This window comes from Ascoidea rubescens (genome assembly GCF_001661345.1).
Source record: "Ascoidea rubescens DSM 1968 unplaced genomic scaffold ASCRUscaffold_24, whole genome shotgun sequence".
Lineage (NCBI taxonomy): Eukaryota > Fungi > Ascomycota > Saccharomycetes > Ascoideales > Ascoideaceae > Ascoidea > Ascoidea rubescens.
Window position 1 is genome coordinate 40,783 of NW_017962936.1, and position 22,831 is coordinate 63,613.

Genomic DNA, 22,831 nt, shown 5'->3' on the forward strand with positions numbered 1-22,831 from the left:
CGCGTGGACGAGGGATTGGTGGTTCGTGTAGGATTCGTCTCGAAGGTCTTTTCGTCCGTCGCCACGACTGGGCAAATTCAGATTCTGACAGATTTGGGATCGCACTTTCTCCAGCTTCAGAGCTCCTGTTGCAGCTGTTCTATTCCACTGCTCTATTCCACTGCTCTATTCTATTCCACTACTCTATTCTAGTCTACTATTCCACTACTACTGCTCTCCCACTCTCCTCCACTGTTCCTCTCTCGTCCATCCTAATCTAATCTAATCTACTCGTTTCTTACCTAATCGAATCTCACTCCTCATACTAGTTCACACTATTTCACACTATTTCACACTAGCTCATACCTCATCTAATCGACTCCATTCTGTTATATTATATCCATTCTACTTTTTCACTTTGCCCTAATCCTCCAAAAAAAGAGTTACAAATCTAGAAATCCAAATCTAAAAAATCTGAAAACTAGAAACCTAGAAACCTAGAATACTAGAAAAAAAATTCAAAAAAAAATTCAAAGTAAAACGTCAATAAAAATTTTTTTCTCGCCCACTATCCAATCTCTATTCAATCATATATCTTATCCATCTCTCTATCTGTCTAATAACTTCCTTATTTCATTCTCACACTGTCTCTCTATCCTATACTCTTCCATCTTAACCTCACACTCTCAAGCTCTCAAGCTCTCAAACTCTCATAATCCTTTTCTTTTTCTCCCTCTTTCTTTTTTTGTCCCTCACTCCACTTTCTTTTTCTTTCCTTCTCTACTCGTCTCTGCAAATTTAATGAATTAATTCGCCTATACTATTCTACCTGTTTCTCAAAATGTCCTACTATCAGCAAGATCTGTCCCTTCAAAACATACAAAATTACAACAACTACACCAACTATAATGTTTACAGTAACAACAACAACAACAACAACAATAATAATAATAATAATTATAACAACCACTCCCACTCCCATCACTCAAACTCTCCCTCAAAAAGAGTAAGAAGAGAAGTAAGATTCGGTGACTACACCCTAGGTCAAACCATAGGCTCTGGCGAGTTTGGCAAAGTCAAACTAGGCTGGAAAAGAAACAGCACAAACTGCCCTCAAGTCGCCATCAAACTCATAAAAAAGGATTCAATTCCCACCGGCTCTGAAAGAGAATCAAAAGTCCACAGAGAAATTAACGCCCTCTCCAAACTAAACCACCCCAACATTGTCAATCTTGTTGAAGTCCTCCAAAACGACAAATACATAGGCATCGTCCTCGAGTATGCCCCCAATGGCGAGCTCTTCGAATACATCCTCAACAAAAGATACCTCAAGGACAACGAAGCCTGCATCCTCTTCTCCCAACTCATCTCCGGCGTCGACTACATGCACTCAAAGGGCATCGTCCACAGAGATCTCAAACTAGAAAACATCCTTCTCGACAACAAAAAAAACATCATAATAACTGATTTCGGCTTCGTCAACAGCTTCACCCCAGATACTGAATCCGAACTCATGAAAACATCTTGTGGCTCCCCCTGCTACGCTGCTCCAGAACTTGTCCTCAACAATACTGCCTACAACGCTAGAAAGGCTGATATATGGTCCTGTGGTGTCATCCTCTTTGCCATGCTCTGTGGCTACCTTCCCTTTGACGACGACGAGGAAAACGTCAACAGCGAAAACATCAAAAGACTCTACTGGTACATTTCAACAACAAAACTAATCTTCCCAGACTACGTCAATCCTTCCCCAAGAAACTTGCTCATGAACATCCTCGTCATCGATCCCACAAAACGTTACAACCTAAAGCAAATCAGATCTCATGCCTGGCTAAGAAATCGTGTCGAATTCCTCTCTGTCACTCCTGACGAATGGGATAAAATCAACCAAAACAAAAAAAACAACTCCAGACAACACAACTCAATCAACTCCACAGCCTCCTCCACCTCCACCTCCAACAACCTCACCTCTGCAAACATCAAAACCCAACTACTACCCTCAAATATCCAAGCCCACAACTTGCTCTTCTCACGACCCGAAGACAACAGAAGAATGTCCTATATCGAGCCTTCAACAAACTCCTTTGCCATCAACAACAACAGATTCGTCAATGCCAACAAAATCTTCACCTCAAATGGCATGCCAACTTCTGCCAGCACAAACGAAGTCTCAAGATCAAAATACCAATCAATCGACTTCTCAACTCAATCAGTCAATAACGACAACAACAGCAATAACAATATCCCTAAAACTCCAACTTCTCCAACTTCTCCAACCTCTCCACTATCTCCCACTTTTGATAAACAACAACCAAAACTAATCTTTCAAAAACCTCATCCAACTTACTCATCAATTATCCACGACAACAATCCTCCCTCCTCATCCGAAATTCCTTCGTCTGTCTCGGTTCCAAACGTCTCTAGCTATATTCGCCCAATTGTTCGTGACACAAGCTACCGTCGTTCAACTGCAAGAGCTAACCCAAATAATAATATTCCTCCAATCATCGAACAAAGCCCCTCTAAAAAGAACAACCCCATCAATAAAGAAAACATAGACACAAATCCAAACAAAAAACAACGCAACAACTCCATGTCTTTAAATACTCAAAAACTACCTGGCCACACCAATAAAAAACCAAGACCTTCCTCATATCACCCAGGCTTCAGCACTGGCTTTTCAAACTTGGATTTCGGCTACCTTAACTCAAAACAACTCCAATACGGCAAATCTTCGTCTTCTTCAAAAAAAACGAAACAAGTGGATCCCATAAATGAAGAAATTTCTTCAACGAAAACTGCTCCCACTAATGAAATTAAAGTGCGTCCAAATCATATCAGAAATGGTAGCGAACCCGAAGTGGAGTTTAGTAATATAACAGGTCTTATCGAGAAACCTGAAATCAAAAGATCAGAATCAACTCACACTAATCCAACCGTCATTACTTCTTTAGAAGAAAAATTGGATAACTTAAAGATCTCTCCCAACAACACTGATTCTAATAATCCAATCGATCTCAAATCAATTGCACTGGGCCCAAGTACAAATTTAAAACTCTCAATTAAGCCAACTGAAAGCAATAACAGCAATGCTCGCAGCAGCAATGATCCTAAAACTCCTGAAGTCCATACTCCAATCACTCCAGTAAAACAAAACCAAAATAGATTAAGTACTATAATAATTGGTGACACGTATGAAAAATTGATTGCCGGTGCTGCTAATGATGATTATAGTAAAGATATCGTTGCAACCCCAGAAAGTAGAAAGTCAATTCATTTGCACAAGGATAGTTTAGGTAAAAGAGACTCTGTTTATCTGAATAACAATAGCAATAATAATAATAATAATAGATCTCCAAAATCTAATAAAAGCAATAACAGTAGTGGTAATCATAATAATAACACTACAGACACCAGTCCAATTTCCGAAAAACGTCATTCAATAATTGTGGAAAGTAGTTTTTTGCCCAAAGCTGTTCGCACAAATGGTGGAATGAAAAAATCTCAATCTTATAAAGTCAAACCCTCAATAAATTCAAACAACAATGGAACTGATAATATCACCCCTGTTAAGCAAGATAGAAGAAGATTCAGTTTATTTGGATCATTCTATGGAAGTTCAGGCCACCATGAAGTGGAAAAGACGATAGCCAATAACAATAGTATTCAAAACCGTCGTAATAGCAGTTACATTAATCATTCAAAAAGACCACTGCAACTGCAAAATCATGAAATAAAAATTAATGGAAGCGAATCGACAGATCACAATAGTGCTCGAAAACAAAGAGTCTCCTCAAGAGCCTCAACGATGACTTCCAAAACCAGCTCTAAAGAAGGGTCAGCTGCTAAAAGAGTGATTGATTTCTTTAGAAGAAGAAGTGTTCGTGTTGGTGGACACAATTGAAATTATTACCACTTAATTTCATATAAAAACAATCAATTTAACAGAAATATCAAAATTTCAAATCTTTGTCAAAACTTAATCTTTTTATTTTTCTTATCCTGTCTTTTATATTTTGATTGTCCTTAATCAAAAAAAAATATTGTTTTTGTTTTTGTTTTTGTTTTTTTATTTAATTACTTTCCTTTATTACTTTTCATTTTTTAATTCAAGTAGATAAAAGGGATTATTTTCATAGTTTATTTATCCATTTTACTTTCATTAAATAATGTCTTACTTTATTAATTTAATCTAATTTTTTTTTTTCCACATTTTGCTTTTCCATCAAGTCAAATACATTAAATTGAATTACAAAAAACGGAAAAAAAATGTATACAAAAGTGAAATTAATTATAAATGTTATGAGTATTTTTTTAATGTTTTGTTTTGTTTCTGTTCCTGTTTTTGTTTTTGTTTGTTTTGAATAACAGATTTTAGTTTTCTTCTGTTTAAATTTTTAATAAATTATAAGTTCACTTCTCATTTTTTATAAATTGTATTTTGATGTCATCTTTTTTTGATTTTGTTTTTAGTTTAGTAATTATAATTTTAATTACATTTAATAATTTTGATAAAATTTATTTAATTTTGATTCTTTATATTCAACAAACTCTACAGAATTATAACACACATTCGCTTAATATTAATATATCAGTCAATCAATTTTCTTCCATCTTTTATATAATAGTCTTATAGTAATTTCATAATAATATTGAACCGAGAATTTATTAAATTGAGATTGACTGTTCAATTTCTACCATTTGTAGTTTAAAGCAATTAAAAATTAAATTTTCTATATTAAATATTTTGACAGTTCCAATTTAATCTTTATTATTGTTCTACGAAATAAAACATGTGTTGGTTGGTTCTATTTTTAATTGGTATATTAAAAGCGGAAATGAATTGAAATGAATTGATAGATTAAGAATAAGAATATTGAATAATTTAATTGGATAGAATCACAAATTTTAATAGATGTGTCATTATTGGTAAATATTCCAAAAAAATTGATTAAAATAAATATTTACTAATTGGTTGTAATTTTCTGACATGATTAGTCTCAAAAAATTCTGGAGCAATAGCATTATCAACTTGCCCACGAACCTTTCCTGTTAATCTAAAATCTCTTTCCATCACTTTAAAAATAAAAATAAAAGTAATAAAATTAGATTAGTATTAAGTTCAAATAAAACAATAAAATAAAAATTAATGGTGAAAGATAAAACATACTTTGACGATCCCATCTATCAAGACCAAATCTAACTCTTTTATAATCGTTTTCGTAAGCTTTTACAACAGCTAAACCACCACCGCCTAAGGTGAGCAACTATATTAAGAAAAAAAAAATTAATTAGTTTCATTAGTCCTTTAAAACCATCTTGCAAATTGTTCAAAACAGTCAACAACCAATCGATGATAGACATACAGTGCCCATGATGGCATATGGCAAAAGAGCCTCAAATGGAATCATTGTAGTACAGTTAAGCTGGTGTAATTATAGTGATATCTGAAACTCTGGAAGTTACAAACAACGCTTCAGGACAATTTTCAACCACAGCTTGAACAACTCGAAACAGCCCAAAGATTTGATTATATTGGTGATTATTTTCAGCTGCATTTGATTGGTCAAAGTATTTCACGTGACTTAGAGCACGCGTTTGGTTTTGCAGAATTTCTTTTGTTTACTTTTTAATGTTTTTGTTTACTTTTGGGGTGACTTTTAATTTGGTGTTGTTTACGCCGTTTACGTGTTTGTTTTGATTTTGTTTAGGGTAAACAGAAGCAGCACAGGCAACTGAGGCAGCTGGGGCACAGAAGCGCAATGTTTATATGGAAATATATTCAAGACAGGAGACAAAAAGTGAAGTGGAATGAAATGATTAAACATAATTAAAAAAAGAAAGAAGAGTGTAAAAACAAAAAGTAAAAAAAAGAGTGAAGGTTGTAAGGATAGGTAAATTGGATAAATAGGGTGGATAAAATAAATAGATAATTGAATAAATAAGTAAAAGTAAAAAGATATAATAAATAGAAAGATATAGTAAATAAACTAACTAACTAACTAACTAAATAAATAAATAAATAAATAAATAAATAAATAAGTAAAAAAAAGAAAAAAAAATGAAACTAAATTTATAAAATATCAATGAAAAATATTAAATATGTCAAAGTATCAACTTGAATTAAAAATAATAACAGTGATAGTAATCAGATTAATAATAACAAGAGAAAGGAAAAAAAACTAACTGACCATTGTTATTCATGAGGGATGATGAAGGGGAAACAAATAAAGGGAAAAAAAAGTAAAACGAAAAAAAACCAACAAAAATTAAAATTGTTGAAAAAAAATAATGAAAAGAATATTCCAGATAATTCTTTAGTAATGAGGATTGGCATAATTGACGATTTTAGAATTTGAAAACCGACTTATATAGCAAAGCCTTTTCTTCATTCACTTGACTTAGAGAATATTCTTGTTTTAATATTTTGGGAAAAACAAAGATAGTACTGTAATCATTATTTGACCTTGGTATTGAATATTCTGAGATTTCTGTTTGATTATCATTTGTAATATAGTCGTTGCCATTGAGATCATTTGATTGATTTGAATTGAGAATGTTGCGATTTATTTTAGCGCTATCATTAATATATTCACTATCAGGATTTGTATAAGGATTGTTGTGAATGGCATTAGTTAAAAGTGCAAGTGAATTGTCTACAATGTTTTCATCATCACTTTCAATTGTTACGGGAGAAGGAGTATTATTTTCAAGAGGAGATTTGACAGGTGGTATTTTTTGAGTTTCAAAATTTTGTGATTTTTTATTGTTATCGTTATCATCATCATTATGGTTATCAAGTAGAACAGTAGTTTCTCGTAGAGAAGAAGATTTCGAGGGTTTATATTTATTAAAAGAGGTGTTGATGTTATTATTTGGAAATATGGGAGAGGAAGCGAGGTTATTGTATAATAGTTTGTTTTTGTTAGCAACTTTTACTGTACTCTGTAAGATATTTTCGTTGTTGTTGTTGTTGTTTGAACTTTTGGGAGTGCTTGAATTTAGAATTTGAGACTTATCATAGTCAGATACAGTTTTATTCACTTGATCGAGAGCATTGTTGTAGTTTTTGATATGCAAGTTGTCGTTGTTATTCTTGCTTTTTGTGTTATCATTATTATTATTATTATTATTATTATTATTATTATTATTATTATTATTATTATTATTATTATTATTATTATTATTAGTAGTAGTAGTAGTAGTAGTAGTAGTGTTGATAGAGGAAGAATTGTTTTCCTTAAAGGATTTTGATTTTAGTGATTTTTTTTTAATTTTTGATATTGAGTTTATTGCATATGGGTTAGCTATGTTGAGAATTTTCTGATCTAAAGAGTTGTTATCAGTAGAAAAAAAGTTGTTCAGGTTATTTATCGTGTCTATGCTAGTTATTGTATTTGTATTTGCATTTGTATTATTTAAGTGGTTATTGTTATTAAGATCATTTGATATTGAGTTGTTGGATATGATTTGTAGGAGAGTTGAAGCAGTATCACTTAGTTTTTGGTTGTGGTTGTTGTTATAGTTGTAGTTATCAGTGGAAGAAGGGGAGTTGAAGCTCTTTGATTTTCTATGAATTTTTTTGTTTGTGGAGGTTATATTTTGATTGGAAGAAAGTGGTATGTTTTGATCGAAAGATCTTTTATTGCTTTTTAGAGTTGAGTGAGTCAAGTTTAAAAAGGAGGTTTCTAGTTGGTCGTTGATTTTGTTTGGATAATTTTGAAAGTTGGAGGAATTTAGTATTTTTTTAGAGGAAGGAGTTGAAGATGACTGAATTGAGTAATCGTTATTGAGATTTTCAAACGTTGTGTTGTCGTTATTGTTGTTTGTGGTATTCTCAGAGATATTTTGTTTATTGTTTAGCATGTGAACGAGAGAGATAATATTTTGGGATTCCAATTCGTCAATACCCTTTTTTTGTAGGTAAAAAGATAAGATCTCATCTGGAGATTTATCGTTATTTTCGTTTATTATCGAGTTTATAGATAACTTATCGTTATTTCGGTTATTTTGGTTATTTTGGTTATTATTGATATCAGTGGTATTTTGTTTGGTGGATATTTGGGAGCTTGAGGTTATGTTATTTAGTTTGGACAAATCGGGAGGAGCAAAAGTAAAAGGTTTTAGATTGACAGATTTGAAATGAACATCGCTGGAAGAGGGCCTTGGTTCAATTTGTATGGTTATATTGTTATTGGAAGGACTGGATGGGCCTGGGAGAGATTGGAGATTGTGGTTAATATCGTGATTGTCGCGACTGGAATTTGTAGGAAGAGGTTTGGGGTGGGAGGACTTGGTGGGACTCGATTTGAACCAGGAGGTGGGCGAGAAATAATTGGTGAATCTGGAAAACTTGTTGAGAAGAGGAAGAGCAGCAGAAGAAGAAGAGAACTGAGAGTGGGAGTCGTCGTTGAGAATAACAATACGCTTGTCTTTCTGAGAAGGAGGTCTGTCGTAGGGAGTTTTGGAGGGCAGCGAGCGAGAGGCAGAGGCCTTGTTTGCTCTGGAGCGAATAACTCGTTTGTTGTCCATGGAGGGCGTGAGGAAGAACAGAAGCAGAAAAGAGGAGGAGCAGAGGGCTTTAAGTAGCAGGCACAGCACGAAAGATGATACAAGAGTGGTTTGGTGTGATATCGTTACTGTTTTCCTCCAAATTAAAACTCAGCTCACTCATAAAAATTTCTGTTTTGATGCTCCCACACAAAACGCACGCACGTGCCGCCCGGCGGGCTGGATCTGGGAGCCAACCGAAGCAGCACTAGAAGCACCAGAAACAGCACCAGCACCAGCACCAGAAGCAGCACAATGAAGGTCACTGTTGAATTGCTAGGCGGCTTGCACCAGATCTTCACCTTTGGCGCCAAAATCGTCGACGTCAACGTCCTGGAGGAGGCCGAGCTCGGGGCACTTGTCGAGACGTTGTGCCTCTCCCTCAGCTCCAGCTTCTCCAACTGCTCGCCCTCTCTCGCAGACCCTGTGTATCGCACCAGCCTTGCTCGCTTTGTCGACTGCGAGCATCTACAGCTCACCGGCGAGTACAAGATCATTCCAGGCATCATGGTCCTCATCAACGACGTCGACTGGGAGTTGTTTGACGAGGAGGAGACTGTGCTCCATCCCAACGACGTTATCACCTTCACCTCCACTCTCCATGGTGGCTAGGCCTCTGCCATCAGCACGACGATCTCAATTACTCTAGATGCAACCTATATATTTACCTACTGCAAATACACATTTTCTATCACAACGCAACCAACCTGCATCCCAAGAGGCCCTGCCCTTCCCATTCGTACGATGGCACCAACTCCAACGTAATTCTGCTGAGCTTGTCCTTATCGCTTTCACTCTCACTCTTTTCACGTAGTACTATCAACTCCACCTTTTTCCCTTCTTTGCCTTGCAAGTACTCGTTCAATTGCTTGAATCCCACTTTTGTCTTATCAAACGTATTGAAATCAAACTCTTGGTCAATTCGAATTATCTTATCCTCCTTGATCAATCCACTCTTAGACCCTGGCGATCCAGTTAAAACTTCAATGACCTTTAGGAATGGTGCACCATCTTTCCCATCTTCATGGTTAACATCCTCATCTATTTCTTTAATACTGCTGAAATACTGCACAAGACCGGCCTCAATCTTACCCATCAACTTCCTTAAATCATTTTGTAAATAGTTCACCTTCTTCCTTATCAATATAACCTCATATATATCTATATCCCCCCTGGGAAACCCTTCTTCATCGATCATCTTGCTCTCCATATCACATTTGTATTTCACCTTCATCTCGTTCAAGCTAAACTTAATCTCCTCTTCAATCTTCCCCTTCAATTCAATCATCTCTTTATTACTTAGCCCGCCATCTAAATCATACTTATCAATATCATAATCTTTATCCAATATATCATAATTGTTCTCTTTACTGATCTCTTTTCTAATCATTTTCACTCAATTACTCTTTCTTTCTTTTTCTTCTTTTTCTTCTTTTTCCTCTTCTTCTCTATCTTTTATCTGCCTATTGCCACCCCTCCCATCTATAAAGGGCATCCTTCCCTTATCCTTGCCTCTTTTGTCAATTGCTCCCATTCTCATTACTTTCCATCACATGACCCTCTTCCGGTTTTCTGCCACATCACCAAACAATCTACAAACTCTTTTCAAACAATAGCAAAAATACTAAAAAATTTTGATCAGAAGAATTTCATCTTTATCAATTCGACCTTTTAATAACCTTCTCAACACTTTTTCAATTTGCTACTTGATAAAATTATAAAATTATAGAATTATAAAAACACAAAAAATACATAAAAAACGCATAAAAAACACATAAAATATATATCTTAAAAACAAATGATCTGCTCAAATTTTTTTCTTTTGCTTTTCTTTGCTCTATTTTCCTCAATTCTCGCTATTGAACAAAACTCTCCCCCAATAAGCTCTGATAACAATAACAATGACGATGACGATAACCAAATAATTAATGACTTGCACTTTAACATATCCTACAACTTGTTCCTCGCCGGCGTCAAACTACCAACCAACGATCCCTACAAACCAATCCATCTCTTTAATACTGATCAAATTCTCGTCGACTACTCCTTCCAAAATGATGGTCTAGAAAATGAAGTCAAAGTTGTTGGTCTTGGTGGTAACTTTAAAAATCCTCTCAACAACAAAATCATTGCAAATTTATCTGACTCAAACATTGGCCCAATCTCAATCACCCCTCATCAATCAAAATCCTTTCAACAAAAGATTTCAATCAACTTGAATTCCGACGAAAACCAAATTTACTTACTATCTCCAAACATCTACATTGTCTACTTGAACAGATTAATGGTCATAACAACTAAACCCCAATTACTAACCGTAGCTGACAAACCTGTTTCACTCTTTGATTTGCAATTATTATCAATCATATTGACTTTGTCCACCAGTTTTTCGGCTCTATTCTACTTCCTCTTAACAAAATTCGCTCTTCCTTATTTCGGTATTAATAACTTCAATTTATTAGACAAATTGCCTTTCTTATCAAAAAAGTCTCCCTCATCAATTAAACAATCTTCTTTAGACTCGTCATCTGCTAAAACAACAGGTGCTACAATTAACGAAAAAGGTTTTGATGAATCCTGGTTACCAAGTAACCACTTACAAAAAACTTCATCTAAAAAATCAGCCAAATCTAAAAAATAATTTTACTTTATAGCATATACTTTATCTTAAAAAATTAAATAATCAAATATTAATAAATAGTTAAAAATCTTTCCCAAAAATTATCATAAATAAAAATTAAAAAATTCATAACTGATTTGACACTTTGCTGTAGATGTATGCATGTATATGTATACATATATGCACATTAACATATACATGCAAAGCTCCAATTCCATGGATCTACTGATTAAAGTTCAAAGTTTTTTAAATTTTTCAAATGAATTGAGTAAAAGAGAAGAAAAATTTAATCAAAAATATTGCTTTTAAAAGGACCTCGTTTGATTATTTTAAAACACAAGATTTTAACTATATCAACTAAAATATTAGCAATGGGTAAACGAAAGATTAAAGAAACTCCTCAATTGAGAAAAAGAAAAAAATTAATCACAAGTCAAGACAACCAACTAGATTCCTTTTCATTTTCCAGCAAAAAATTACCCAAAAATTATAGTAATATCTTAAATAGAGATAATGATAAGGATTATGATGATCTAGAGTTGAAACCAAGATCTTTTAAAAATATGCCCAATAATGATGACACAGTAGAGGGCTTACCAATTAAAACTAAAGATGGCTCTATTAAACGAGTAATCAGAAAAAAAGAAAAATTAAAACCTATCCATCAAGATGAAATAAACAGCGACGATGATCATGATGATGCCGAAAGTCAATACAACAATAGCAACAGAATAAACTCAAAAAGTAGAAATTCTGATTCTGATTCTGATTCTGATTTCAACAATGAAAACGAAGATGAAAGTAATGCAAATTTAGAACAAAAAGTTATTTTGTTAAAAGAAAATATTGCAAATATAGTTGAAACAATCTTGGAAAATCCTGAAGAAAACATATCAACTTTATCAAAACTAATCAAACTAGCATTATCAAAAAACCCAATAACTTCTAACTATTCTTTATTATCTTTAGTTCATATTTTTAAAAATATTATACCTGGTTATAAAATAAGACCTTTGACTGATATCGAAAAAAAAGAAAAAAAAATTTCAAAAGAGGTTAAACTGTTAAGAAATTTCGAGCAAAATTTAGTCAAATATTATAAAATCTACTTGGATATACTATCTTCATTAGCAAGTAATAGAGTTTCAAATCAAAATAATAATAATAATAATAATAATAATAATAATAATATCAATAATATTGATGACAATGATAGTAAAGATTCAAGTTCAAATAAAAATAAAAATAACGACAATAATACTTTTAATTTCAACAAAAAGATTACTAAAAAACTCAAGAATCAATCTAGTGAAACAATAAAAATTAATAAAAGATTATCTATCATAATAGCCTGTGATCTAGCACCCTCAGTTCATCACTTTAATTTTCGAAATGAACTAATTCAAATAATAATCAACTATTTACGATCGTCTCAAAATATTTCGAATTTAAATAATGATGATTTAAATGCTTTCAACAAGGCTTTTGAGACATTGTCAAATTTATTTAAACTTGATTCAATTAATGGGGATTTGTCTTTTGATATTTTAAGAATGTATATAAAATCCTTTAAAATATCTAACAATTCGAATTCCAAAACTTTTAGACTAAGAAATCCAACATTATTAAATATTTTATTGAACATATCAATTTTATCAGATTATGATCCAGATTCATTATACGATGATGAAAATAATTCGAATAAAAACAAAAGTTCAAAAAATAAGAAGAATAGAAAGCATCTATCGAAAAAGGAAAAGAAAGCTCGTAAAGAAACCAAAGAAATTGAAGAGGAATTTAGAATTGCTCAACAACAAATAACTGAGAAAGAAAGAGATAGGTTTCAGGCTGAAATATTAAAAATGCTATTGATTTTTTACTTGAATTTATTGAAATTTCAGATTGAAGGTAATTTTAAAAATTTAAATCTAGAACTAATAACAGTTGTTTTAAAAGGTTTAGCTCAATATGGGCATATGGCAAACATCGATCTACTAGGTGATTTCTTACAGATTTTAAAAGAAATTGTTCATGAGTTGGTTTTAAAAACCCAGGAAGAACAAGACGAATCTAAAAACATTGAAGATAATGGAAAATTTAATTTACTTACAAACGAAGATTGTTATGTAATTTTATTGTCTATTGTAACATCTTTTCAATTGGTTTCAAATCAAGCCCTGCTAAAAATCAAAATCGATTTATCCTTTTTTATTGAGTGTTTATATTCAATTTTACCAGTTCTATCAATAAATTCTAATACTTTAAATTCTTCAAAAACTATAAACTTATTGATAAAATCTTTAGATAATATTTTTTTTAGCTCCAAGTCATCCGGCAATAGATTAAGAGCTTTAGCATTTACAAAAAGACTTTATGTGGTGCTATTGAATTCTTCTGAAAAATCTTCTTTGGTTTTGCTACGATTTATTGAAAAATTGATGAATAAATATAGTGAAATTGAAAGTTTGTATTTATCTGAGGATCAAGATACTGTTGCTAATGGAATATATCAAATCAATGTTAATGATATAAATAGATGTAATGCTGACTGTGCATTAATTTGGGAAATGGCTCTATTAGTAAATCATTATTGTCCTGAAACCAAGAAAATGTCTTTATCTTTGTATAATAAAGCAATCAAAGGAAACGTTAAAAAATAATAAAAAATGTAATTCTTTCAATAAGATTAATAGACAAAACTTCATTTCCTAGCCTGTAGACTATTAGAAATAAGTATTAGAAATATAATAGCACAATAATTTTGAGTAATATAAAGCCATTCAATTAACAAAATAATTCAAGACTATTTGTCAGCTCCATTTCCGTGAAAAGTACGCGAAAGATGTTTATAAGCTTGCTTAGTTGTTAACAGTTTTCCATTATCATCAAAATATTTCAACTCGACAACTGGATTGTAATCTTTCAAACTTTTTTCAATTAGCTTTTGATTATTATAGAAGATTTCTTTATTTTTCTGAGACAAAATTTGCTCCTTTTGTTTCAAAGACAATTTATTAAAATTTTTATTACTCTTTAGTTCTTGCTTGATTTTTCTTGATTTAATTTCATCATTCAATTTCAATAACTTTAGATTATTTTTTAAAGCCATTTGTTTTTTGTAATTTGTATTAATAGAATTATCATCATTTTCGCTCAAAGAATATAAGTTGGAACTTTGATTCGAATTTGATTTGTTATCGAGAAATTTGATTGTATCAGCTAAACTCAAACTGAAATTTGGCTCACCATCAAATTGACTATTACTTTCATTATCATTGTTGATAGTATTAGTGAAATGATTTTCATTTATTTTTCGCAATTTTTGTTTCATTAATTTTTCATTTTTATTTTTATCAAGTTTCTGAAACTTACGCTTGGAATTTCTAACAATAGGTGTTTTATATTCATCCTCCTCATTTTTTAAATCTTTAGTATCTAGAGCAATTTTAGAGGATTTCATTGAAGATAAAAAATCAGAGGTTTCATCAATTACTAAGCCATGTGAATTGCTGCTACTAATAAAAATATTATTATTATTATGATCATAATCATTATCGTTACTGTTTTTTGACTTTGACAATTTTGCATTTAAAAGATTTTTCTTTTTTCTTTGTAAAGATAATAACTGCTGTAATTCTCCATCGTCAACAATACCATCATCATCATTTATTAGATCAATGTGAACAAAATTTTTATTTTTAACGCCTGTGTGATCAGATTCATTATTACCCATCAATGATAATGTCATAGATTTACTTTTTTTATTTTTCTTTATCTTTTTCTTATTTTTTTTAAAAGTCACTGATCTGCTATTTTTACTTTTTAGATAATCTAAAGACTGAATATCATTGGGTCTTTCGTCTTTATCAAATTGTAAATCTATTTCATCATAATACAATTTTTTATTTTTCATATTATTAGTATTATTAATCTGATCAAGTTGTTTTTGATATTGTTGAAATTGCTCATTGATATATTCTTCATCCTCATAATTATTAATCTTTTTCTCTTTGGAATCTTCATGTAAATTAGTAGTATATTCATTATCATTATTATTTACCAATTCGTCATTTTTATGATTAAATTTATCATCATCAGACTCAGAATCAGATAAAAAATTTTCTTTGTCTTTCAAAGTTAGAATAATATCATCATCAACAGAAATTTTACCTATTAATTGCTCGGATATCTTAATATCATCTTGAGCATCCTGTTTTTGAACATTGTCATTATCATTAGTCTCATGTATAATGTTTTCATCTCTATTGTTAGTATTTTCATTAGAAGTTGGTGAATTACTACTATTTTTGGAAACTAATAAAGAACTTAACCATGAATCTGTATCATCAACGCTATCTAGCTTTGATGATTCTTTGGATTTACTTTTATCTTTATTTAACGATCCTTGGTCATTGATTTGAACTTTTCTTTCAGACTTGCTAGTTTTGTTAAATTTGGACTTTTTCACACTGATAGGATCGTTTGGTAGGCTTTTGGTAGGTTTTACTGCAACAGTTGGAATAGGCTTCAAACCAAGTCCAATACGAATTCTGTTGGTCTCTTCTAACGATATCTCTTCAACCATTACCACAATCTTCTGCTTTTGCTTCTTAACCCCAAAGCACCAAAAGTATCAAAATCGGTTTTAAACCAAAACCAGAAAAACAAAAGACCCGCAAAAATGGATTTTCATCAACACGTGCTCAATTATTTTTTTTTTGGCAGAAAATTTCAGTGAAACTTTTCAGCAGAGGAAGCAAAAACATCAAAGATGAATTCTATAAACGACAGCTCCTTTGTTCAGATAATATCCAGTGATCCTACAGCCTTGTTTATCGAGGAAAACAGCTTGGGAATCAAGCAAAATGTTGTTAAAGAAAATCAAATATTGCAGTTGACCAAGTTGATGTTGGATCCCATTTCTGCTAAAAATTCATGCTTGGATCAACTATATATAAATGATTTGGATTCCACTCAAGTTTGGGGACAATCCAAGATTATTGTGGATGGGGTTATTGAAAGTTTGATTTTTGATAAAATACCATTTTTAAAGAAAAAATTAGGCATTAACAGTGAAATATTGAAAAACCAGGATGTTTCGAATCAAAATATCCACCTTCAAACCGATAACAAGGTCCATAATGGTAGTAGTAGTCATAGTGACAGTGAAAGTGACAGTGACAGTAATATTCAAAATTTTAACGACATAAATAAAGAAAAAAGTTTACTTTCAGATGAATCAGATATCGAGGAAAATAAAGATGATGTTGAATTAGAAGTGGTGGAAAACCTTTCTAATGAGAATCAAATCGAAAATGAAGATGAAGATGAGGAAGATAGCCAATATGAAAGTGATGATTCTTCAAAGCAGTCTACCAATAAATTTGCGGAATTAAATGATGAATTTTTTGATATTGACGATTTCACTCAACAGGTTTTAGCTTTAGAAGATGAAGATGGTAATAACTATATTAAAGATTTGACAAAAAAAGCAAACTCACACAAAGATGAAGAAGAAATCGATTATTTTGCTGATATAGGTGATTCAGAAGAGGAGAGTGATGACGAAGAAATTCTTTATTATGATGACTTTTTTGGTAACAGAAAAAATAATAAGTATAGTTACAAAAACAAAAAGTCCAAGAAGAATAATCGAAAAGACGACAACTTTGAAATAAATAAAAAACTCAATGGCAATGATCATTCTAATAAAAAAGTAAGATTTGATAATGATGACGATGAATTAATGAAGATTACTAAATTGGATTTGTTTGAGGACAATAATAATAATGCTGGAAACGATATTCAAGAAGAAAACCTTTCGACTTTTGAAAAGCAACAAAAATTGATTCAGGCTCAAATTGAACAATTAGAAGAGGAAGCTTTAGAGAAAAAAAAATGGACACTTGGAGGTGAATCTTCAGTTAAGAATAGACCAGCAGACTCTTTACTAGAAGAAGAATTAGAATTTGAAAGGACTTCCAAACCTGTTCCAATAATCACTCAAGAAGTTACTGAATCAATCGAAGATATGATTCGTCGTCGTATCAAGGAAGCCAATTTTGATGATATACCCAAAAGATTGCCTATGAAAAATTCACAAAATCTAATAAAAAACAGAAATCAAATGGATGTTAGCGAATATAAATCATCAAAATCCTTAGCTGAAATATATGAAGAGGAATATGGGCTTAAAAAAAATGATGATGAGAGTTCGAATACTAATATAACTAAAGAATTGGAAAAATCTCATAAAGAAATCGAATCAATGTATCAATTATTATCACATAAATTAGACGCTTTATGTTCTGCTCACTTCATTCCAAAACCTGCTCAAAAGGAAATTGATATTAAAGTCAATACTTCAACGATAACAATGGAAGATGCTCAACCGTTATCAATGTCGAATGAAACTACACTAGCACCACAAGAAATCTATAAGCCTACTGTTGGTATAGATAGTAAAGAAGTTAAACTCAAGAGTGGGTTGATCATCTCCAAAAATGAATTATCGAGAGATGATAAAAACAGGCTACGTAGAGCAAATAAAAGGAAGAGATCTAAGATGCTCAAGAGCAAAGTTGAAAATAAGAAGTTTAAGAAAAATGATAAAAATGATGTTATTCAGACACTTAAAAAGGCTAATGTTACTGTGATTGGTAAGAAGGGCGAGAAAACAGATGTGTATGGTAAGGAGAAAAAAGAAAATGGACCTTTGACAAGCAATAACCTTAGACTATGATTTACAGAGAGATAATAGGTTCGTAGTACATTATAATACACTTTTTTATTTCTATAGGAACATTGAATAATATAAAGCAATTCAGCAATCTGTGTCATCGCTAGAATCAGCAGAATTTTCATTTGTCTTGGGGTCATATTCCTGATTGTCTCTTTGAGTATCAGTTTGATTTCCAGGAGTGTTATCAATAAGTGCATAGTTATTATCGACATCAGCATTATCATTTGCTTCATGATTATTGTCTTCTTCCTGTCTTTTCCCATTTTGAGAGTCTTCATCAATATCAATATAACCCTCATCATTAAAATTATCGTTATTATCATTGTAATCGCTTGAAATATCAATACCTTGAACACTCGATAATTCTTCTGATAGTTTTGACCTTCTTTTTTTTCGATTAGAAATTTTGGCTGGCTTTTTATCATCATCATTTGCGAATTGAGCAATTTTTGATTTTGATACTTTTTTGGGTTGTTTTTTACGCAGTTTATTAATTGGTTTGGCTATTTTTTTTTCTTTTAAAGCTTGTTTCTTGTTTTTCTTTTTTTGTGGAGAAGGAGTTTTGAAAGTTGGTTCGATTGGTGTATTTAAATCCAAGTTGGAGTTATTGAAATCGTAATTGAAATCGGTTTTGGGTTTTAAATTTATTAATTTGCTAATTGAATTATTTTTAATATCATTTATATCATCTTTATGGCTGTTTATATTTTCAAGATAATATTTTTTTTTGGAGTTTAGTAATAATATCAAGGCAGATTCTAATTCGAGTTGTTTCTGTTTAAAGATATTAAGACTTTTATTTAGCTGTTTGTTAAGTTGGGCTATTTCTTCATTCAAAATCAAATTTTCAAATTTCAAATCATCTTTTTGAGACTTGTTTCGCTCATATGTTTTGAATAAATTCTCAAAATGGTCAGTGAGATTATACTGTTCATCATCATTGTCTTCATCCTGCTCGGGGATCGAGAATGAGCATAAAATTTTAGATATTGAAAAAGTATTGATTTTAACCTTGTATCTCACCTGTAGTAGCAATAGATTCTCTGAATCTAATTTTTTTTGATAAACGGCATATAAATGGTAGTTGTTTAATTTAAACATTTTTAAGAAATTGTAGTAATCAAAATCTGACAATTTTGTTTGCAAAAATATAAAATGGAACAAGTTGCGCAATTCAAATACAGATAGGTTCTTATTATTGGTGTTTGTGATATTTTCAGTGTAAATTTTCATTAATAACTCTTCGTTCAAATTAAATTTGTAGTTATAGTCACAAAACAAATTTATGTTTAAGTTAAGCACATTATTTTCAATTGAATCAGATGAGTTTTTTGAGACAGTAATATAGAGTTGATCTCTAGGCAAATCGTCACTTTCGTTTATCTCCTGCTCCGTAAAGCCCTCAAGTTCCAAGGGAGCAACAATGATGTTTTCCATACTTCAAGCAAAAGACAGCAGAGTAATTGAAGACCAAACAGTAAATACACCAACAGGTTTCCAGTTAGTTTTTTTTGTTAAGCTCTTTCTGTTAGGGTCATGTTGAGACTCCAAAGCACTGCTGCATCGCGGGACGAATATTTGTTTTGGCATGTGGAGACCACACTAACGGGAGCTCTTTCTAATACGGACCACGCATGGTGTACCTCCACACAAGCACCACCAAAACTTTGACCGGGACGCCAAAGTGGTTCATCTGCAGATGGGTGTTCTTGAGGTGGGAAATATATTGACCTAACAAATCCATGATATATAAAGGTGTAGGTGCGAAAAAACAAGCGAGAGAAACCTTCAGCCCCTTTTTGGGGGTTTGGATTAGATCGGAGGCGTTATAAAGATAAACCGACACCATGTGTTAGTTGATGTTGAGCAACCTAATTACGAGATCCGACTTATAACAGTTGCAACATAATACAGTTAAAAATATGCATTTAGTTCAAATAGGTGTGTTTTTTTCAGAATCTTTGGTTTGAAGTGACGAGCCGGAGAGCGTCAAACGGAACAACAACCGAATCCGTTCAGCCCGGAAAGCTATTCCGTTTGGCTTCAAGCACCAATGTTTTAAGCACAACGATTTTTTATAGAATAGATCTATAAATGTTATCTTAAATTGTTAAGTGAAATGTTTGATTTTTTTAATAAAGAAGCAAGAGATGTCCAAAAATGTGATCTTAGTTAATTTATCGAAATTTTCAATTTGAGAACCAGATCATTAGGAATGAATGCGTATCAAAGTAAATGGCTATTTTACAATTTAGAGAAAACTAATATGGAAAGTCACTGTGTTGATTAAGATTATTGGTTGCATTATAGATGGGGAAATAACTTCGGTGATGGGCATTTGATGCGATACAAAATGAGATGCGACCTGACTTCAGAATTTGACAAATCTTTACAGTGTAGCGATTTGTGAAGATAGTTTGATGGAAATTTATTAGACTATTCAGTATGTAGCCATTTATAATAGCAGTGCAATTGCCTAATGTATTTTGTGATTAGGAAATATATGAATATATATATTTGATTAGGTATGCAATATATATATTCTGATGATCAAGATCAAATTCGAATCGTTAAAATTCATCGAAGCATTCAACGATTGTTTTCAAAGATGCGATGATGTTATTTGCTAGTACTCGAAGAACTCTGTCAGATATGGCGTATAAATCTATATGTAGATAATGACAGTTGCTAATGTAAGAAATCAGATAAGATACTTTCGCGTCATCAGGTCTTAAGATTGGATCCACAGATAACGTTTTTAAAGCTATGGAAGCTTGATTTTGCAATTGAAAGGGGATATTAAGAGTTCTTGCAAAGGAGATGAGAATGAGTGGAATACGAATAGGAATGGAGTATTAGTAAAAGAGCAAAAAGCAGAAGAAGAGAGATCAAACAAAAACACATACAAAGAGGAGGTGAAAGACATTTTATAGGCCCAGAAAGAAGAATATACAAGAACAAGCAGGAAAAAGAGAGTAAGCTTTTTGTTAAACACCCAAAATGGAGCAGCGTATAAATAGGAGATCTGAAGAAAGAAAAAAAAATGTATGGAGTAAACAGAAGCTAGCTGAGAAAGATGTAACTGGAGCTGGAGATGAGATGAGGATGAGATGAATTCAATCTCAAGATCAATTTTGAGGTTGGTTTTGAGGTTAGTTTTGAGGCTACAATTATTGACTTTATCAGGTTAGAGCCAGCAATCAAAGACGAAGAAAACATCGACTACAACTTACAAAAAGACACCTCTCACCCTAATATTTCTCTATTCTTGCTGCTACCAAATCCTCAAAACATCGCTCCACCAAAAGTGGTTACTGATTTAAATGACACTGAATTCTCTTCCACAGAACTAGAAGCACCAATCAATGCTTTGGATCCAACTGTCAATCAAAATACATCATCCTCGGCGGTAAGCTTCCAAACTTCATTGTCTTCAACATATAGATATAACAAAATTATTGATAAACTATATGAAGTACTTCCATGTCCCCAATCAACCCAAATTGAGATTGAACCATTACTTAACAATTTAATTCACGTACTTAAATATAATTTAAAACATCAGATCTTTAGAAGTAATAATAGAACATGGGACGAGTGGCTAAGATATCATCACGAAGATATCATCACGAAGATATAGATGGGGAGGGAGGTTTATTAGATTTTTTTAATGATTTGTTTTTTAATCCTAATTTGCAATTAAACATTTATACAATTTCAATTCTAGATAATTTATCAACTCAAATTCTTTATCTAATCATTTCGACTTCCTTTTTTAAGCTTTTGGAAACCGTTTTTAAAATGGAGACTACACCCTTAGGTGCAACATTTTTTTGATTTATCTCGCTTGTTTGATTTAATTAAAACAATTTACTTTCAAAAAAATCCCTTTTTAACTGTTCATAATGTCTTGCCCAGATTTTGGAAGCCTGGAAATGTCGCATCCTCGATTTTAAGAGGTGAAGAAGACATCATTGAAACTGCTCTAAGAAAATCAAATATTGCAACTTTTATCTGTTGCACTTTGGGAATGATGGATACAGTTTCACTAAGTGATTTGGATGAAAACTTATTGAACGTATTCTGCCCTGCTTCTAATGCAGTGACTCTAGATACAAAACTATCCAATCCCTTGTCAAACCAATCACAAGATGATATCATTGCCACTGCAAATACGACTGGTGTCGGTGGTTCTAGGAAATCACTAAAATCTCAAATCTCAATGTGTTTTTTTTCTAGAGTTGAAAACACAGGGTTTTATTGCTGCCTTATCAGAAGTTGAGAAATCAATAATGGAAATCGCTGAGGATATCTTTTCCGGTCACATTGACCATCTTTAAATTAAGAAGAGGTTCCCTTTCAATTCATTAACAGTACAGACTTGAGTACTTAATTGATAATCCAAATGAATAATCTCATTTTAAGAAAAAAGAAAAGTATGAAAATTCCATTTTCAAACAACTTTTGATTAGAACTCAAATATTCTGCATAGCCAAAAAAAAACTTTTACCATTCGACTCTACAATTTAAAATCACAAATTCATTTATTGATTTATATATCATTACAACTTAGAATAACAAAATTATTATAAACTTCTAGATAATAAACTATTTTGTTTCGAATTGTTTCATATCGAGTATGATTTCTTCTTTTTTTAACTTGGCTATTTCAAATATTGGGTAAAGCTCATTTTCGCCTTCCATTGAATACAATTCGTTGATACGAATTTGAGGTTCTTCTTTGGCTTTCAATTCAAACCAAAGCCCCAATGGGTAAACAGAAACTGGAATACTTGTGACAAAATTTTCAAACTTCTTTTCAAACATTTGGAAATCCGATTTTACCTGGGCTAAACGATCCCTAATCTGAATACCTATAAAGGTGAATGATTTAGATTCCAGAAGAAATACTGGCAAAACTAAATCCAATGTTTTTTCAT

At 31.9% G+C, this 22,831-nt stretch overlaps 12 protein-coding genes across 12 annotated transcripts; 6 read left to right on the plus strand and 6 right to left on the minus strand.

Annotated features, from left to right (window-relative positions):
* Positions 1-820: 820 nt before the first annotated feature.
* On the plus strand, positions 821-1,732 carry ASCRUDRAFT_40174 (kinase-like protein; the record flags this gene model as incomplete). The annotated part of the gene is made up of 1 exon (XM_020191001.1): positions 821-1,732. A coding segment is annotated over one exon (912 nt), but the record flags the coding sequence as incomplete, so codon positions are not given.
* A 2,802-nt stretch (positions 1,733-4,534) lies between these two features.
* On the minus strand, positions 4,535-5,489 carry ASCRUDRAFT_78292 (NADH dehydrogenase [ubiquinone] 1 alpha subcomplex subunit 1). The gene is made up of 3 exons (XM_020194204.1): positions 5,346-5,489; positions 5,150-5,246; positions 4,535-5,055 (listed from the first exon to the last, which is right to left on the minus strand). Exons 1-3 carry the CDS (start codon positions 5,388-5,390, stop codon positions 4,931-4,933), a joined length of 267 nt encoding a protein of 88 aa, XP_020044231.1. The 5' UTR covers positions 5,391-5,489; the 3' UTR covers positions 4,535-4,930.
* Positions 5,490-6,034: 545 nt separating this feature from the next.
* On the minus strand, positions 6,035-8,647 carry ASCRUDRAFT_131311 (uncharacterized protein). Its single transcript, XM_020189033.1, has one exon. The coding sequence runs from the start codon at positions 8,509-8,511 to the stop codon at positions 6,328-6,330; it is 2,184 nt and encodes a 727-aa protein (XP_020044232.1). The 5' UTR covers positions 8,512-8,647; the 3' UTR covers positions 6,035-6,327.
* Positions 8,648-8,784: 137 nt separating this feature from the next.
* URM1 (ubiquitin-related modifier URM1) lies at positions 8,785-9,141 on the plus strand (the record flags this gene model as incomplete). Its single annotated transcript, XM_020192149.1, has 1 exon — positions 8,785-9,141. The coding sequence occupies one exon, from the start codon at positions 8,785-8,787 to the stop codon at positions 9,139-9,141; it is 357 nt and encodes a 118-aa protein (XP_020044233.1).
* Positions 9,142-9,220: 79 nt separating this feature from the next.
* On the minus strand, positions 9,221-9,919 carry NAS2 (Nas2p; the record flags this gene model as incomplete). The annotated part of the gene is made up of 1 exon (XM_020191004.1): positions 9,221-9,919. One exon carries the CDS (start codon positions 9,917-9,919, stop codon positions 9,221-9,223), a length of 699 nt encoding a protein of 232 aa, XP_020044234.1.
* A 408-nt stretch (positions 9,920-10,327) lies between these two features.
* ASCRUDRAFT_73054 (uncharacterized protein) lies at positions 10,328-11,170 on the plus strand (the record flags this gene model as incomplete). The annotated part of the gene is made up of 1 exon (XM_020192150.1): positions 10,328-11,170. The coding sequence occupies one exon, from the start codon at positions 10,328-10,330 to the stop codon at positions 11,168-11,170; it is 843 nt and encodes a 280-aa protein (XP_020044235.1).
* A 294-nt stretch (positions 11,171-11,464) lies between these two features.
* Positions 11,465-14,053, plus strand: NOC3 (Noc3p). Its single transcript, XM_020194205.1, has one exon. The coding sequence runs from the start codon at positions 11,521-11,523 to the stop codon at positions 13,807-13,809; it is 2,289 nt and encodes a 762-aa protein (XP_020044236.1). The 5' UTR covers positions 11,465-11,520; the 3' UTR covers positions 13,810-14,053.
* Positions 13,882-15,773, minus strand: ASCRUDRAFT_131320 (U4/U6-U5 snRNP complex subunit SNU66). The gene has a single exon (XM_020189034.1). The coding sequence runs from the start codon at positions 15,732-15,734 to the stop codon at positions 13,953-13,955; it is 1,782 nt and encodes a 593-aa protein (XP_020044237.1). The 5' UTR covers positions 15,735-15,773; the 3' UTR covers positions 13,882-13,952.
* A 122-nt stretch (positions 15,774-15,895) lies between these two features.
* Positions 15,896-18,385, plus strand: ASCRUDRAFT_78297 (Mpp10 protein). The gene has a single exon (XM_020194206.1). It carries the CDS (start codon positions 15,921-15,923, stop codon positions 17,889-17,891), a length of 1,971 nt encoding a protein of 656 aa, XP_020044238.1. The 5' UTR covers positions 15,896-15,920; the 3' UTR covers positions 17,892-18,385.
* Positions 17,738-19,567, minus strand: ASCRUDRAFT_78298 (uncharacterized protein). The gene has a single exon (XM_020194207.1). The coding sequence runs from the start codon at positions 19,326-19,328 to the stop codon at positions 17,973-17,975; it is 1,356 nt and encodes a 451-aa protein (XP_020044239.1). The 5' UTR covers positions 19,329-19,567; the 3' UTR covers positions 17,738-17,972.
* Positions 19,568-20,461: 894 nt separating this feature from the next.
* On the minus strand, positions 20,462-20,695 carry ASCRUDRAFT_40196 (CTAG/PCC1 family protein; the record flags this gene model as incomplete). The annotated part of the gene is made up of 1 exon (XM_020191003.1): positions 20,462-20,695. A coding segment is annotated over one exon (234 nt), but the record flags the coding sequence as incomplete, so codon positions are not given.
* A 306-nt stretch (positions 20,696-21,001) lies between these two features.
* ASCRUDRAFT_10675 (uncharacterized protein) lies at positions 21,002-22,304 on the plus strand (the record flags this gene model as incomplete). The annotated part of the gene is made up of 4 exons (XM_020188657.1): positions 21,002-21,030; positions 21,078-21,488; positions 21,810-22,131; positions 22,266-22,304. 4 exons carry the CDS (start codon positions 21,002-21,004, stop codon positions 22,302-22,304), a joined length of 801 nt encoding a protein of 266 aa, XP_020044241.1.
* Positions 22,305-22,831: the final 527 nt, after the last annotated feature.